Here is an 18,098-nt window from a genome sequence, read left to right as displayed (position 1 = left end):
TTACTTAATTCTGCTTTAGGTCTTACATCACCAACTAATTCGAAACTTAATGAGGCGCCCCCGCATAGCCGCTTATTTCAAGTTCTCGCGTTATCAACAGTCGCATGCGCTTATTGGTCAACAATAGTGTGGCCCGCACCTCAACACAAGCTGTTATTTTATTTAATAGTAGAATTACAAATCACCTCAAACAAATCAACTCAACTAAACAGCTGTCGAGCAGACACACGTACATATGTACATATGTACGCATATAGAAATAGAACAGCAAGTGCCTAGCAGTTGCTTGCGAGGGTTTGCCGTTAGTTACGGTAATTATTCACAACTGTTGAACACTTTCACTTTCAACCGTGTTGTTAACTGCCCGCCATTCGCATATAATTAAATACTAACGATGTTTATAGTTAAAATATGACATTTTAATAATTATTCAATATGATTTGTTTCGCTCGATGTTCCATATAAAAATCCATACAATTAATGCATATCATTTAAATATTCATTCACTAAAATATTTAAAAATATTTATATTATATGTATGTATGTACAAACATGCAATATATATATGATATTAAATTCAATTTCATTGCTTTTCGCATTTCACTAGTTGAAACAAAAGGAAATGAACTCAATATCCGCTCAATTTTAATTATTAAATTTAATGAGTAACAGTTAAAAAAAAGTGTGTGCATTAATAAGTTATAAATCTAAGCGGATTGCGAGATATTATATAAAATATTTAAAATAAAAAAAATATGAAAAAAATTTAAAATCATACATCAAATTAAAATCGATTAATTAAACTAAAGTGTAGTGTTGTTTTTGTTATCGTTTTTATAAATATTTAACAAGACTCCAAGCGTAATGAGTAAACGTTTACGCCGCACAAGCGAACGGCGCAAAATAAAGGCGAGCCTTAACCGACATTCTACCACCTGCTCCATGCCTCCATGGCCAAACCCAGCCACTAACGTGTAACTGTATCTAGTGTTATTTCAATTTCTTGAATTCATCAAGCTCCTCCGCTGGCTCCCGCGCTTCTTCGGCATTTTCGTCGGCTTCAGCTGCGCCAACGGACTGTTGCTCCTGCTGTTCTGTGTCAGTTGTTGCATACATTTGGGCGAAACGCTCTTGCAGTCTACTCATCTCGTTGGCTTCAGCCGCCTGTAGCGCCTGCAAATTAGCAACAACTTCAGCTGCTAGTGCTTCGTTTTCTTGCTCGTCACCATGCTCGATTTCCATCTTCTCCTCACCAGCCGCATCAGCGACAACATCACCTGCTGTTACATCAGGGCCATCGCCTGCGCCAATTTCCGCTTGACGACGCACACCACCAACAGTTGCATCTTCAAAAGCGCTGGCTTCTGCTGCTTTTACAGGTGTATTGATGGCTTCGGTTAATTGTATGCGTGGTGTTGTTGCTGTTAATGGTGTTGGTGTTGCGCCGACGGGCTCTGCATATAAATACAAATTTATAACACTGCATTGTGTGAGTATTTTTTTAGGTTTACTTACCGTCATTTTCCGAGTCAACGTCCGTCGGTGTCGACGATGAGCTTGAGTCACGCTTCAGCGGTGAGAAATGCTGCTCCGGCAGACGCGGTGCAATGGGGCGTGCTTTACGTGCTGGATTCAGCGCATTACAAAAAGCGCAACGAAATGTGGCGTAATCAAAGTCTTCTTTAAGTGCCATACCTAATGAATTTAAAGCGAAACTTAATATACACACTGCAACAACAACTGGACGAAAGTGCGAAATACGATATGGCAAACAAAATGAATGCGCAAAATAACAGTAGCAACAGCTTAATTTATATTACTTTTTGAAAGTAAATACGAAAGCATATTGCGATTTGTCATTACTTTCATTATTGCCACACCAAAATAAAAATACTCACCGTTATGCGCAAAACACTCTTTGCAAATCATAGCAAAACGGTCCTTTGGACCATCGCCAATAAGTACATCAACTATACGTTCCAAAACACCTTTTCCTTGCTGATTGACAATCGGGAAAGGTGTGCGTTTGCGCAATTCCTGTCCAATCGGTCGTCTTTGCGGTGTAATTGGTAGGGGTGCACGTGGCAATAGCGACTGTGTACCGGCTAACGATGCAACTGGTGAACCGCGTAGACTGGAGAGCTGACGTGGTGTAGCCGAAAGCGATGTGGTACTCAAGGTTGGACGCAATCGCAGATCTTGTAGGCTACTTGTGGTAGCAGGCGCATTTGGCGATTGTCCAATGGTAAGACGTTGCGATGCTGCGCTCAAGTTACTGACTGCCGGTGGACGTGGAGTCAAAGCTACAATGAATAATATGGAATTAAATAAAGAGTTATACAAATGCGAAGTACAAAATTCTTTACCAAGGAATGGCCTCTGACCATTAGTTTTGTCGCCATACTTGGCTAGGAGTTTTACTGCGACCTGTTTTGAGATAATTTTAGACATTATATTATACAAAAACAAAAAAAATATTTTTTGCAAATAAAAATATATGCGTTTCACTTAAAATCATAAATTCTACATTTAAAATTGTTTAGTTACATTATTTTCTTTAAACACCATTTCTTGACATATATAAAATATGTTAAAGTATGTACATATTTACGCCTACTCGTCATCATCGTCGTGCACTCACCTTGTAAGTCTCCTTATCCATGACCTGCTCTAATATTTTCTTTTTTTCGGTATGCAACGCTGTCAGCTTATTGGAGTTTTTATTCAACTTTCGCTCGAAGTACCACGTAAATAAACGTCGCAGGAGTATGATACTAAAACAACAAAAAAAAATATCCATGATTTTATATAAATAAAAAACAAATACATGATATGATATGCAGTGAAGCTGAACAACAACACCCGCTAGACCGGATTACATTGGCGCCCAGGCACTTGTATCTACTTACACAAATGGGAACAAAAGTAATGGCACTGAGTAAACGATTCGCTCTCGCCATGTCGGCGGAAAGTATACAAAGTAAAAAACAATAAATGCGATCACATAAATGCCAATTGATGTAGCAAGAAAATTGCCTACAATGCGTCGTTTTTGCTCCTGTGTATTCAATGTATATTTTTCTATTTGTGTGATTTTCTCCTCCAGTCCCTCGAGTACCTCTGCGGTGGACTTTTCTTTCTATAAATAGATGCAGTACACACAAAAAAAAACATAAAACTATAGACTTTATAACATGCATGTATGTAGATAATATTGTGTTTTTGGTGTATGAATAAATTTGTATATCAATTGTGGGGCCAACGAAGGTCACCTGCATATAAATATGCTGCCTTACCCTGAACTTGGCCAATATAGCACCCATCTTATTGCGCTGTGCTCTATTGCTTCAATATTTATTTATAACAGCTCACTTTCCTTTACACCTCAACTTCGCTTTGTTCCAATTGGAGTTCGGCAGTGCATTGACTGCTTACAAAACTCAATGACTTTGTTTCGCTTCTTAAAATTGAGATTAGCTTAATTTACTGACATTGTTGCAGCTTAGTTTCGTTTGTTTTTAGGCGTTGATACTTGACTCGCATTCCAATAGTAAGCGTATGTCCAATTTAGCTAAGTGGTTTTTGTTGTGTTGTTTTGTATGCCGCTTGCAGTATGACTATTACACAGAGTTACTCAATTGTTGATGACGACAACGGTGCCGCCTTTGACAGCTTCCGTGGCTCCCGAACGAGATTACGTGCGTTTTTCTGCTGCCGGGCAAAATTCAATTTTTATACAGCAACAGAATGACAGAAAAATAAAAGCAACAACAATGATTAAGTCAAAAAATGCGAAAGCAAAAAATGCCAATGCATAATTTTTGCCGTTTCGTGGCCCCCTCGGTTAATGTTTTGGAGCAAACGTAAGCGTTTCAGGGATGCCACGTTATTGGACTCGGTTTTTAAAACTTTATGTAGAGATAATGTAATGTAGATTTTTTTTTTTGCAAATATGTAAAAATAAATTAACTCTCAGTTTAACATTTTTTCAAAAATGATAGATAGTTTTGCAGTTATTTTTTCAAGCTTTCTCATAATAATTTGATAATAAACAAATTTCATGACAAATTATCATTGTAAGTACGCTGAGTAATAATAAATCGTTTAAAGTTCTTAAGTAAAATTATTACCGTATTATTTTTTTTTATTGTTTAACTAGTTGTAATTATGCTTGTTTTTAATTACATATGCTACATTTTTTGATAATAAATATATTGTTTAAATTTTGAGTTGTCATAACTTCTTCCATAACATGGCAACGCGAAGGTGTGTTCAACCAAATTGCGTTCGTAATTTGTTGTCATATATTTATAATATTTGCACGCATATACATATTTGTATAAAATTTACCGTTTTAAAATTGCTTTTTTTATTATTCTGTTCTTTAAATATTAAAACAACGATTGCTTGAAATAAGTGAAGATAAATAAAATTGATAAATACCAAAATATGCAATAAATTATAAGTTTTTATGTTTTAAATAAAATGTGAAGCGGATGTGCTTCGAAATCCGCCAACTTTTTACAAATGCATACAAACTAATTCTTTTTGAACCAGAATCCAAGTGTTCTATTTAAAGCTATTCGTTATTTGGAAAATCGCTTATTTTTTAATTCTAATTAATTGCATATAACAGTTAGTTGTTGCCATTAGCACAATTATTTTATTTCAAAAATGTAAGAAAGAAGAAATCTTAACTTCAGCTGCATCATAGTTATAATACCCTTCACAGTCTAAAAACTTAGCCGGCCAAGGTTTGCATATAGTGGAAAACATTGTGCTGGTTCTTTATAGGCACCTTGTTTGCTAAAACCCATCTTCATGTTGAATTAAAGTTACGTAATAAGGAAGTAAATCAGTCAGTTTGTTTGACAACTATGCTGTAGCAGTTCGATATCGGGCATCAGTTTCTTGGTGAGAAAAGAACGTGTGCAAAATTTCAGATTCGCTCCAACTACATGGCTAGTTCAACTCAGCTCGACATGATCATAAATACTTATATTCCGTCTTCCTTCTGGCTGTCAAAAATTTTGTGATAAATTTGGTATACCCAGTACAGAGTATAAAAAAACATGCTTAAGATGCTTAATTATAAATTAGCAAAGCTTATTTGCCTCTTTGGTGGTATATGCTGTTTACTAGTGCTTAAATGCGTCGCTTATCAGTTCCAAACTTGTTCGTTCTAATATTGTTATAAACAAACATCTCATTTCGGTAGCAGATAACACGAAGTTAGGTGTTAAATTGATGAATGGTTTTTGTTAGTGTTGCATATTTGACTTTCTGATAAGAATGGCAATTAAATATTTCCTTTGCGTCAGCAATGTGTACATCCCAAGCAGCGAAAAGTCATACAGTTATTCTAATCAGTTTGGTGAACCTCACACTTGCGTTTTAAGTATCATATTCCTGTACGCCGACAAAAAGAGTACTCCATTTGACATGAATATGGAGCAATTGAAGACATTTTTTTTTTGTACTCCATATTGCTTATTTCAGACGTTTCCTTCACAGCTTGCTTGCGACGAATTTGATATTTTTTTAAAAAGTATGCGCCAAAGTTCATTTGGGAGCTGAAAGTTAGTTTGCTACTTCCTTTATTTAGCAAATTTAATAAGCAATATCTGTGTAAACAAATATACATATGTAGCTGCGGCGCAATATTTTCAAATTAGCAGGATGTGATTGCTGCCAAATCTACTGGGATGGCGCCAAGTATAACATTGCAATCATTGATAAACTCGCGTATCTCTGTAGATGTATGTATATATACGTATATGTACACATAAATTATGTGCACGCCACGGAGAAGCTCTATCAGCCTAAGACTGCCTGATCTGGTGGGTTTGCCGTAATTTGATGAGTTAATGTCAACTTGTGCTTTAAGAGGTTTTTATCTTATCAGCCAGCAAAGCGGCAAGTCAAACACCCTGTAAATTATTTAAAAGCACTTAAACAACTATCCGTTCTATTCGAGCTGAGCGATGCTAACTAATGAATAACGCTCCGCTATTATAATTAGTCGCTTTTTAAACTTCTATCGGGCAACATAAGCTGGAAGCTACTGCTGTTGAATTTGCTTAACACTTATCAGTTCAGAGTTTTAAAATATTATTTATTATTTACGATGGCAGACGCATTGGTCACTGAGGAACTCCTGTACGAGGAAAAGCCGCTTTATGTGCCACCACTGCAGGAATTAAAAGAAAGTAAGTAAAAAAACTTGATACCAATGCTAGTGCCAGCACTTTAGTAATTTTTTTTTGTGAGCCAATACTTGTTTTGGTTTTTGTTTGACATTCAAGTGAGAATGTCATTAGGTGGTATTCAATTGGAATTTTACCTTTGTAACAAATATTCAAACTGGAATTGTGTTTTGGTTTGTGTATTCACTTAAACGAAGATGCGATGATAAGATAGTTTGCGACAGGGTGAACCAAACGCCATAAAAATGTTGTGTGGTTGCATGAAATGAGTGAACAAATTTATGTTTCTTTTGTTTTTTTAGAAAATCATTATATTGATAAGTTATATTAAAAATTCAAAACATGTTGATATATTTTTCTTTAATTTATAAATCAATTGTTTTTAGTAATTTTTAGTCAAATAAATTTTTTTTATAATTTTTTTGAACCAAAATTACTATGTTTATTTTTTCTTGAAAATCCAAAAAATTTATAAAGTAAAGCAGTTATGTACATATATGTATAAAATAATGTTACGCAATAATATTTTTCAGTTATACAAAGTGCTTTAAGTAAAAACTTTGAGAATGTCACCGTTGAAGTTGGTGACTGTCCCGATTTAACCGATCCATTTTATGGTTTGCTGAGCTCAGGTAAGTTTTGTATAATTTTAATATTATATAGTATATGCTACAGTCATTTAATACTTTAATATAGGCTTAGGTGGCTCCCCCGTGCTGCTGGAAGTAGGCGGTCCACCATTCTTGTTGCCACTGGTGCAGCGCTCCAAAGTGTACAATGTTAAGGAAATCGTGCAGAAGGCCCTTCCCGGCAAGGGTAAACTATTGGCCATTGGCGCCGGTGCTGGACCCTTCCCTTTGCGTAATACCAATTGTGAAGGCATCTTCAATATGGCCATCGATGAGCAGGGTACTCTCAAAAACGGCTGCTACACTGCTAAAGTGCACGGTGCCGAAGAGGTGTGTGTGTTGGAACGCATTCCCGACTCAGACCCACGTTGTGCTTTGCTATTGAATTTATACATTAGTCGTGGTGCTCCCGGTCCAGTGGTGAAGGTCAAGTGCAGCAAACGTACGGGTGAGCAGAATTTCGTCGAATGCGTGCGCAAGGGTTTGGAGGGACACTACAAGGATAAGTGTGTGGGTATGGGTGGTATTTTCGTGTTGAAGAAGGGCGCAGCACATCAGCACGTTATGCGTGACTTCAGCAAGACGCCACTACATTCCGAAGAGGAGTTGAACAATTGGTTGAAGTTCTACAATATGCCAGCGCAGCTGAATGCTGTGGGCACATTGCTTACAAACGAACATGTAAGTTGCTTATTTTGACACGATTTAGATTGTATTGTTATTCTTAATGGAAATATTAATTTCTCTTATTCTTATGCAGGGTTTAGATTTGCGTCTCCAGCACTTCCACTCCTTCTCCAAGTCCAACTGGGGCGGTCATTATCATCATGACACCACCCCGGATGAGGCTGAATACGAGGCTTATCTGAATGTGGCTGAACGTGTGGTGCGTGTGGATCGTCCTTTGGAATCTCATCAAATTGGACGTGATTAGGGGCTGTAGAGACTTACATATGTAGAATAAGAAATCTCTCGTGATTTGAAATCTGAGAGGACCTGAAATGAGAGAAAAATCAAGCAGTTAATTTTTCTAACTGTTTTGACCAATCCAATTGTTAAGCATTTGTATATAAAATATAATTTTGTTGTTTATAAAATAAACAGTAGGTAAAGAATTTTTGTTTTTTGCTATCAAATATATTCAGTCCTATATATAACAGTCCGTTCCCACGACAGTCGGGTTTAGCTAATCAGAACGAGCCCGGATTTTTAACTGTTCTAGGTCTCTCGAAAGCATTCCTCGAAATTCAGGCATGTTTTCTACCGCTACAACAACAAATAACAGTAAAGTGAAAGTTTTACCTTAAGTTGATATCAGTTCTTTTTCAAAGCCAAGTGGCTAACAGGAGTATTTTTAACTATTTAGAATTCTAGTCTAGAGCACTAGGGCAGTCGATTTTCACAAACTTTTAAGACCAGGAAATCATTCGACACAGACCGAAACAGGTGTAGTGGCAGTATTCTACCGAGCTGACAGTCCCTGAACGGATAAAAAAATCCGGGTCCGTTCCGGTTACGTAGCCTCGACTGTCGTGGGAACGGCCAGGAACAGGTTACAGGTACAAGTTTTTAACACTTGATTCCGGGTCCGTAATGTAAGAATGTAAGAACCTTTAAACTAAGTTCCCGAAGCTTCTAGAGAGGCACTAACTATGTTTGTGTCCTGTGGCTGTACTTACGGCACAAAAATCCTTACCTATTGGTCAAACTTGACCGCTTCTGGGCGATTGCTTCCTACAGCACCGCCACACACATAGCAAACTCTTCATGACCTGGTTTGGTCAACATTTGCGCATATTCGAGCACAACCGTTTTAGCTCGTCGTTGTCGTGCGTGACCAACTTTACATCAGCAGTAACAGCAGCCATTCGCAGATAAAAATTAAGTTCTGAACGGTCTACGTGTTAACTCGTGTGGCATGCATATATTGAGCTTATTTTTGTTACCCGCCTTTTTTTAATGTTTCGAAATAGCGCCAATATAATAATTTGAGGCTGTTTTTCATAGTGTGGTATCGGAACTATTTTTGTATATAAGAAAACATACATTTATCATATGTATATACGTTAAAATTTTAGATAAGATAAGATTTAGATTCCAACATGCTGAATGGAATTTGCCTTCAATTTGGCAGTCCCAACAAGACAGCGACCCGGAACATACTTCCTTCTTCAGATAAGCTCATACTCCAACGTGCTGAATGGAATTTGCCTTCAATTTGGCACTCCTAACAAGAGAGCGACCCGGAACATACTTCCAGTCTTGAAAAATAAATGGTTTTCAGATCAGGGTGTTGTTGTTATGGCTTGGCCAGGACAATCACCAAATCCGAATCCACTCGAAAACCTATGGAAAATAGTTAAGAAAAATCTTCAACCCGTTAAATAAAAATAATTCGGAACTCTGTGAGAAGGTTCAAAGGTCTGATATTCTGTTCCAAAGAACACTTGTCGTAGCCTAATATTTTTTAGAACGGAAAGTTAGTACTGTGGATGATTCAATTTTATTGTCCATAACTGTATAAATATGTACAGGATTTTGAAAATTAGAAATTCGGCGAGGAAAATTCAGAAAAAACGGGTTCTTCCTAACGTGCAAGATAATATAACGTCTTACTAAAGCCCGCAACAGTGATATCCGTTTCCTTTTTTCATATCCTCAGTATAAATTATCAAAGTGATGACCTTTTCAGTGCTCTAGACTGGCCTAATCTCTTCATTAGAAGCTTCTACCAAAATCTCATGTTGTTAAATCATATTGTCGTTCGTATTTGATTTTTTTATTAATACAATGAAATCCTAGTACTTACCATACGAGCTTGCAGTCTTATTTTTATCTACATACATACATAGATAGGTACATACATACATATGTATATGCCCATATACACCTCTTTTTTTATTATTTTTGTTTCACAATATTTTTCTTATTTTTGCTTTCACATTTTTACGTTCAATTTCATGCAGCTACATGTTTGCACAAGCAATAAGCACAGCTGCGGAAAACAGTTAAATCGCAGCTGAATGAAATGATTACCGTTGTTAGTGCCGTTCATACAATGAAATCATTTCATATAAACACTCGCTGCTCGCTATCAACAAACATATGCAAGTATATACATACATATGTATTCTCATACATAAATATCTCTCTGCTTCCGTTTTCTACATTCCACCCCCCAATCAAAGAATATAAAACAGTGCAATTATGTATGTATGTATGTATATAAGCACCCACTACACCGCCATTATTACTACTATGTATTGTGTACACTTTTTATGCTCTTACCAAAGAACAAACAAACATCCATATTTATTGACTAAGGTGTGGCTTTGCGCTGTGCACGCTCTCGCTCACCGCTGCTGCGCACTGCCAGCACCAACACCACCACACATGTACACATAACAGCACCGCTTGCCATAGCAGACATTTTGTTTGTTGGCGCTTTCCCCATTTCAATGCTCTCAGCTCCCTCTAAATGCGAAGTCATAGCAACCGCCAATCAGCAGCGACTGCGCGTGAGATTTGAGAGCAACACAACGGAAACGGAGAAATGAGCTTCTGCACAGCTATAAGCTACATATATATGTATATTTATGTATACCATAGACTTATGTTCAGCAAATTTAATGGAGTTTCATTCGTTGAGGGAAGGCAAAAGAGGTGAGCGGGATTAAAATAAATGGCGACTTTGCGTGACTGCGCTTATTTACGTTCATAATGCAGCGGCCATAATATTTAAAAGGCACATCGTGAAAAGCGTAATAATTGTATGGAATAATGTTGCCACCGTTGTAAGTAGCACCACCAACACACCTTAGGGAATGCCGCTGCTGCTGGGCCACTTTGTCTGCCAAATCGTAATTGGATATTTATTTCGATATAGACATACATACATATGTATACACTATATGTATGTATGTATGTTAGCATATGTATGCGCGTGTGCGTGAATGGGTATTGTTATCCACAATATTATACTGAAATGTACATCAAAAGTTTTAATCAACATTTTATATGGTGTTTTTACATACATACAATATGAATATTATATAGCTATTTTGTGCTTGTAAACACTATTATCATGTTAAAGCAATGAAAACTGTTCCCGCTGTTGTGTTGGTTAGTTAATCTGTGGTTTTGGGAGCCTTTATGAGTTTTAATAACGATTCGATTACTGTGTAGTAATATCCTCCCGATCCCGCAAATCTCTCATATCGCCTATTTCACATGACCGAGTGAGCGAAAAAATCATTATTGTAACATCATCAATGCTAGTTGGAAATTTCTGATACATAGACCGAGACTGAAGCCTTTGAAAACGGCAAAAGGTGAAATAATAAAAGTAACTTGAAACTCATTAAAAAAAGAAAAGAAAAAGAATATAATAAAAAATTAAAGAAGGAAGTGGAAGGGAGGTATATACTTCGATTTCTGGCAAAACTACGAATCATACAATTAAGTTAAGAGGGCAATCTGTTCTAGAGACCCGAATTTTTAGCGTTTTTAGCAATTCATAAATATCATTTGATATTTCTACTATGCATTTTTGGTTATTTTGTTTATTTATGTATGAAGAGTACACAAAATTAATTACAAAACTTATTGAATTCCTGAAGTAGAGGGGAGAATAAGGTCGTGTCCTCGTCACCATGATTTGTACTCTTATGACCATCTGAGAATTAAAACACTGATGGATTCACAAATCTTTTAGCTTCCTCAGTTTTTATTTTATACTACAAATTTTCATTTTCGTTGCTTTATATGATAAAGAGGTATTCATGCCATTGTTTAAGTAAATCGAAACTTGAGATATTGTGGCAACTGCATCGAAAAAAATAGTTTTGAGAAAAATGCATTTAAAGTTTTACTTCCAGTCGTCTACTGTTGCAGTCGTTCGCTAAACCGGTCCACTTGAGTTAAGAGATTTATGGTAACAAGGAACTCTCTTGGTCAGCTGAAAAAACCTATACTTCTTCTTCTTCTTTACTGGCGTAAACACCACTTACGAGTTTTTAGCCGAGCTAACAACAGCGCCCCAGTCGTTTCTTCTTTTCGCTACGTGGCGCCAATTGGATATTCCAAGCAAACCCAGGTCCTTCTCCACCTGGTCCTTAACACGGAGTAAAGGTCTTCCCCTTCCTCTGCTATACACTGGCTATTAGAAATCGACAAAGCGCTTTTAAACTCACACAAAATTGTTGAGACGGCTAATATCAGTTTCGGCTATATTCTGGTTTGCCGAAGGTAAGAATAAATGGTTGTTTCAGCCTCAGCATTACAGATGTTGGATAAACTGGCTAAATGTTTCCAACTAGTCCACTACAGCTTGGACAACGCTCGACATGATTGACTGGTTTTCGACCGGTTTTAATTTCGGAAATAATTTGAATTTTGAAAAATCCTTTTCTTCTGCTTCTTTATTGGCAGAGGCACCGTTTATGCGGTTACAGTCGAGCTTACAACAGCGAGTCAGTCGTTCTTCCTTTTCGCTGTTAGGTGCAAATGGGAGATTATAAGTGTATCTCCTTCTCCACCTGGTCTCTCCAACGAAGTGGTGGTCTTTCTCTTCCTCTGCGTCCCCCGACGGGTACTACGTCGAATACTTTCACAGCTAGAGTTTTTTCATCTATTCGGACGACATGTCGTACCCAGCGTAGGCGTTGTCTCTTAATTCGCTGAACTATGTTAATGTCGTATATCTCGTGCAGCTCATCATTCTATCGAATGCGGTATACGCCGTTGCCAATGCGCAAAGGACCATACATCTTTCACAGAACCTTTCTCTCGAAAACTCGTAACGTCAACTCATCAGATGTTGTCATCGTCCATGCTTCTGTTCTATATATCAGGACGAGTGACTTGTAGAATATGGTCTTTGTTGGTCGCAAGAGCACTTTACTTTTCAATTGCCTACTCAGCCCAAAGTAGCCCCTGTTTGCAAGAGTGCTCCTGCTTTGGATTTTGAGACTGATGTTGTTGTTGGTGTTGATGATAGTTCCAAGATAGACGAAATTATCTACGACTTCAAAGTTAAGACTGTCAACAGTGATGTGCGAGCCAAGTTGCGAATGCGATGAATGTTTTTTTGATAACATGAGATATTTCGTTTTGTCCTCGTACATAACCAAACCCCTTCGTTTCCTTATCCAGTTTGAAGAAAGCAGGCATGGTTGTTAAAGCCAATGATATCAATATTATCGGCGTATGCCAGCAGCTATATATTCTTATAGAGGATTGTACTTTCTTTATTTAGCTCTGCAGCTCGTATTATATTCTCCAGCAATAGGTTGAAGAAGTCACACAATCTGAAATCTCGTTTGGTATGGAACCTGTCAAAGCTTTTGGTATTGTTCAACGTCAGCTTACACAGCGGTATTAGCTTTGCAGGGGTTCGGACATAAAGGCAGTTCCTTAACGTGCTGTCGAAGGCGACTTTAAAATCGACGAAGAGGTGGTGTATGACCATCTTCCCTTCACAGACCTTTTCCAAGATTTGGCGCATGCTGATAATCTGGTCGATAGTCGATTTTCCTGGTCTAAAGCCACACTGATATGGTTCAAAATGGTTTGTTGACGTTAGGCTTCAGCCTTTCCCACAATACGCTCGATAAAACCTTATACGCGATGTTGAGGAGGCTTATCCCATGGTAGTTGGCGCAGATTGTGGGGTCCCCTTTTTGGTAGATTGGGCAGAGTACACTTAGGTTTCATTCGGCATGCTTTCATATTTGAATAGCTTGACCGGCACTCCATCGGCCCCTGCGGCTTTGTTGTTCTTCAGGCGGGTAATTGCTATTCGAACCTCATCATAGTCGGTTTTTGGCTTCCTGTAAATCAACCCGCTCTAATATACATATACATATGTACATATGTATATTGTTATAGGAGTTAAAATCTTTTAGGGTTCAAATGTAACTCCTTCGTATGTTAGACCCAATTAAACCCAAAGGAGCAATATTAATCACAGCACCCGGAAAGCGTAGATTAACTTGTTCCATTTCCATCCACCTTGCAGCCACCACAGTACTCACATACATCAACAATATAATACCAGTCATTTACAGATAATATACAACCATATAACTCGTAACATTTCTCCCTCGCTAGATGATGACTGCTCATTCTCCTCTCCGGTTACACCAATAGACAAGTTAATATTGCGCTGCTTTGTCGTTTGTTGTTGTGTTTTTTTTCGGTGTGCTCGTAACTTTACGCACATACACACAATACTCAACCATAAATATTTCTTTATTATTTTTTTCACCGTTTTTTACTAATTTCACGAGTGTTCAACTCATTGCCAGCAGGTATTACCGCACCAACGCCCTTACACGCCAACAATTCGCAACTCATTTGTTCATTATGAAATTCTTAGCGATTCTCAGAGGTGTTTATGCGCGCCATTCAAGTCCATCCTTTAGCATCCTTTTTTTATGTGTTAGCCGTTAGATGTTAGCGAATGGCAGCTAGTCAAAGCGGACGGCTTGCGTAAATGCCGCAAAGTTGGGCAACAATGAAGGAGTTCAATTGTTGGTGTTGGTGTGCTGGTTGAGTAAGAGGCTCTTGCCTTTTTGCGCATCCTTGCCGCTTTCCTTGCCATTTTTTACGACCTTTTTTATCCTTTATGCGTTGCCGTTTTTTATTTGTATTTTTGTTGTTGGCAACTCAAACGGGTTGCGTATACTTTCACTGGCGGCGTGAAGAAGCGGCGCGGCGGGCGGGCGGTTTGCTGATTGCAATTTTCACTTTGTTTATTTCACTTTTTGTTTGACTCTTTCTTTCGGTTCTTTATAATATAGATACATACATATATACGCGTATGTGTGTGTGTGTGTGTGTGTATTTGTGCACTTTGTTAGTAAGACAAGGCAACTATAATGGGTCATTCAACCCGATTATGCAAGCTGTACGTGGCAAAGGGAGAAATTCTGCGGAGATTTTCAGAAAAAAAAAACAAAAAACATTGCACGGTTGCATTGCATAATGTCGCGTCAGTGGTTTGCTGCCTTGCCTGCCGGCAAGAGCGGTCAGTTGGCAAATTGTTCGGCGGCTTCCGACATTAGCGCTCAATAGTTAAAGTGTTACTTATGTATGTATGTCGTATTGTTGTTTTTGCTTGCTAACGAAAGGATGATTCCGGTTAAAATGCAGCGCGTAAAAGGCGTAAGCAAAAGGTTGCATAAAAAGGCGTAAATCGTCAATTTCGGGTTAAATGTTGGCAAAACATTTTGCTCAACACACACACACACATACACACAATAACCATGCAGTTGGTAGTAATATTGCGAAAAAACGAAGGCCACGCTAAAAAACAGCGTTTTGAAGGGTTTTTAGAGACTTTTTTGTTATATGGCAAAAGAGTTTTCAGAATCTTCAGCGATTACATTAAAGGGGAAAATGTGCCTAGTGTCTCCATTTGAAAATATAAACGCAAAGGTTTTTTCGCACTTTTGTGCCAAGCGTTTTTTATTGAATATTCTTATTTAGCTGTGGATTTCGCTGGAAGAGTTATGAAATTTTACGCAAACTCTTGCAATCGCCGAAGGCAACGTAATTTTTTGCTTTGGACATAACCGAAAATTTTTCAATTTACGATATTCACTGTCAGAGAAAGGGGCAATAATTGACAACAATGACACCCGCTGTATTTATGTGGAAGTCAGTCGTTTTTTAGTATTTTTTCGAAATTCGTTAACTTTTACAGTGAGTATGGTGTATAGCTTATATAATATTGCATAAATTTCAGACAAAGCAGTAAAGAGAAATATTAGTGATGCTTATGGGTTTTGGGAAGAAAAATTCTGTGAGGTTTTTTTAACAGTATATGGTACATACATACATATGTATATGAATGGCAGTGAGGGTAAATTAGTGAATACACACATACATACATATGTATGTACATATATGATTCCTAAACTTGTAACTCTCTAGTGGTTGAGGCCAAATTGTATATAAATTGATTTCCGTTAGTCCGTTTGACTTTAAGGGGTACTCCATTCTAGCAGCTCTATTCGAGTATTTTATATTATTTTGGTAGTTAAAAAAAACATAAAAATTTTTATGCGCCATTGTTTTAAGAGAACACAAAGTAAATAAAATGAAGGAGACATAAATGTGTTCGTGAAATAAAAGTGGAAAAAGATGCGTCTTCGTTATCGCCATTTCTACATTTGTGGTGGATTCTTGATTAGTACAAATATTATTATTGTATGAACCAACAAACCGAACATTTTATACTCTTGCAACTTGCAGGAATCAGAGCCAAGGCAATACCTTAAGGTGTAAAACGTCAACCAGAGGATCGGAATCTAAGCAATTTTATATATATGTACATACATATGTATGTACATACATACATACTCTATATATAACTTATACACTGACCTATATATTCGACAAAAGATTTGTCAGAAAAACGAAGATCATTATAAGTAGTATTTGGGAGTTGTATTATCATGCCACATACTAAAAAATGTTCCCTGTGTTTCAGTAAAGTACCACACGTAAAATCACCAATCACACGGCGTAAAGTCAGCCGGATGTTCGAAAAAAATCCTCTAAATAGTTACATATGTATATGGGAACTAGGTCAAGTTTTCGCACAATTTTTATTTATTTTAGGCTCAAAGATCCACTGTTATGAACAAAATACGCTCTCTTGTTGTCATTGTGACTCACATATTGGCCGATATAAGCGGTACAAAGTCACCCCGAAGTTCGAAAATCTTTATATTAGGTATATGGCGACTAAGGGAAGTATTAGTCTGATTCAACCCATTTTTGATACACAGTGATACGATCAACAGGAAAAGATTCTCTCTGAATTTCAATTATAAATTCCATACATTAACCGATATTTGTGGGCAAAAGTCAATTATAGATACTGGAGTCCATTTAAGAACAAGAAGGTGTCTACAGACCATTGGCAGCATTATGACCACCACTCTTAATACAGTCCAGAACTGAGCATCCGAAGCGGGTCTGGAGTTGAACACGGAGAAAACGGTTTTGCTGGTATTCACAGGAAAGCACAAAATTCATCTATGAAGCTTCGCGTCTATATTTGTTACACAACTCTCTCTCAAGGATCGCACCAAGTACCTTGGGGTAGTCTTGGACAGCAAACTGTTGTGGAAACACAATGTGGAAGAAAGAGTGAGGAAAGCTAGCAATGTTTTATATGCGTGTAGACAGTTGCTGAGCACAATCTGAAAGCACTCTCCCTCTCTCATGCACTAGTGCTGCACAGCTATAGTTAGACCAATTCTGCTCTATGGTGCACTAGTGTGGTGGACAGGCATACGGAAATTCACCTACCGGAAGCCAATGAAAAGGTTGCAGAGGCTCGCTGCGCTGTGCATAACGGGAGCGTTAAGAACAACTCCAACGGTGGCTCTTGAACTGGCACTTCAAGTTGAAACTTTTAGGGCACCTGCTGGAAATTCCACAGTCAACATCAACCAAGCCAAGCAGCAATCAAGGCAGTAACCTCGTATCGCATATCGACCAAAAGTGTATTGGGAAGCAAGGCAGCAGTGGATTGCCAGAACTAAGCAACTTAACTTCTACTGGGTGCCAGGCCACAAAGGCATCGAGGGCAATGAAATAATGAAAGAGATTGCCAAGAATAGCGTGCGGCTAACACCGGAACACGTGATCAACATTGGGAAGCCCATGCGTTGCCTATACAATATTCCTATTGGCACTCGATAGAAGAGACTGTAGGAACATGATCGGATTACTAACTGGACACTGTCTGGTGGCGACACGCTTGCAGAATGGGGCTGACAGAACGAGAAAACTGCAGGAAATGTTTAGAGCAGGACACCAGGGAAACAATGGAGCAACTCTTCTGCACTTGCCCCTCATTGGCAAGACTACGCTGTAAATATCTACGGTTCCCACGGTATAATACACTGGAGGAATTATCGATAGTGAGACCACAGAGTCTGTTAAAATTCTCGTGAAGCGCAAGCATACTAAAGTATGACTACTCCTCTTGGACTTACAGTTGCTCCATGTAGTATCGCAAAGGACCAAACTGTTCTATGTGTGGCTTATTGAGCTACCATATTAACCTAACCTATCAAAATTGTTTAAGACTTACGCAGCATCCAGTATCAATAGAACACCTGGTCTCTTTCCCTCAACGCTCACCAGCAAGTCACACACAACAATAACAACACTTAACATTATTTGACATCATTGTGGCAATAATCAATTCCAAACAATTCAATTATAAATGAAAGAGAGCTAA

The 18,098-nt window shown here is 37.9% G+C and overlaps 2 protein-coding genes across 3 annotated transcripts; one reads left to right on the top strand and one right to left on the bottom strand.

Moving 5' to 3' along the window:
* Positions 1 to 448: 448 nt before the first annotated feature.
* Positions 449 to 3,856, bottom strand: LOC120771906 (endoplasmic reticulum junction formation protein lunapark-A). Of its 2 annotated transcripts, XM_040100189.1 has the most exons (7): positions 3,297 to 3,854; positions 2,910 to 3,139; positions 2,642 to 2,774; positions 2,367 to 2,427; positions 1,899 to 2,303; positions 1,516 to 1,695; positions 449 to 1,454 (listed from the first exon to the last, which is right to left on the bottom strand). In XM_040100189.1, exons 1-7 carry the CDS (start codon positions 3,321 to 3,323, stop codon positions 991 to 993), a joined length of 1,500 nt encoding a protein of 499 aa, XP_039956123.1. In that variant the 5' UTR covers positions 3,324 to 3,854; the 3' UTR covers positions 449 to 990. The 2 variants fall into 2 exon arrangements, with proteins under 2 accessions (XP_039956123.1, XP_039956122.1); XM_040100188.1 differs by having other exon boundaries at positions 1,899 to 2,427; positions 3,297 to 3,856.
* Positions 3,857 to 5,073: 1,217 nt separating this feature from the next.
* LOC120771938 (ester hydrolase C11orf54 homolog) lies at positions 5,074 to 7,950 on the top strand. Its single transcript, XM_040100235.1, has 4 exons — positions 5,074 to 6,209; positions 6,740 to 6,838; positions 6,903 to 7,516; positions 7,596 to 7,950. The coding sequence occupies exons 1-4, from the start codon at positions 6,128 to 6,130 to the stop codon at positions 7,767 to 7,769; spliced, it is 969 nt and encodes a 322-aa protein (XP_039956169.1). The 5' UTR covers positions 5,074 to 6,127; the 3' UTR covers positions 7,770 to 7,950.
* Positions 7,951 to 18,098: the final 10,148 nt, after the last annotated feature.

This window comes from Bactrocera tryoni, chromosome 3, assembly GCF_016617805.1.
Source record: "Bactrocera tryoni isolate S06 chromosome 3, CSIRO_BtryS06_freeze2, whole genome shotgun sequence".
NCBI lineage: Eukaryota > Metazoa > Arthropoda > Insecta > Diptera > Tephritidae > Bactrocera > Bactrocera tryoni.
The sequence above is the reverse complement of the archived record's forward strand: the minus strand, read 5'-3'. Positions and strand labels throughout refer to the sequence as shown.

What these genes read in the sequence shown, in the direction of transcription:
- LOC120771906 (XM_040100188.1), bottom strand. Translation starts at nt 3,323, where the DNA reads ATGGGTGCTATATTGGCCAAGTTCAGG. An exon ending in TTACTTTTGTTCCCATTTGT is followed by an intron (nt 2,775 to 2,909) that starts GTAAGTAGATAC and finishes TTGTTGTTTTAG; the next exon opens with TATCATACTCCTGCGACGTT. An exon ending in CGTTGACTCGGAAAATGACG is followed by an intron (nt 1,455 to 1,515) that starts GTAAGTAAACCT and finishes ATTTATATGCAG; the next exon opens with AGCCCGTCGGCGCAACACCA.
- LOC120771938 (XM_040100235.1), top strand. Translation starts at nt 6,128, where the DNA reads ATGGCAGACGCATTGGTCACTGAGGAACTCCTGTACGAGGAAAAGCCG. An exon ending in ACTGCAGGAATTAAAAGAAA is followed by an intron (nt 6,210 to 6,739) that starts GTAAGTAAAAAA and finishes AATATTTTTCAG; the next exon opens with TTATACAAAGTGCTTTAAGT. An exon ending in TTATGGTTTGCTGAGCTCAG is followed by an intron (nt 6,839 to 6,902) that starts GTAAGTTTTGTA and finishes ACTTTAATATAG; the next exon opens with GCTTAGGTGGCTCCCCCGTG.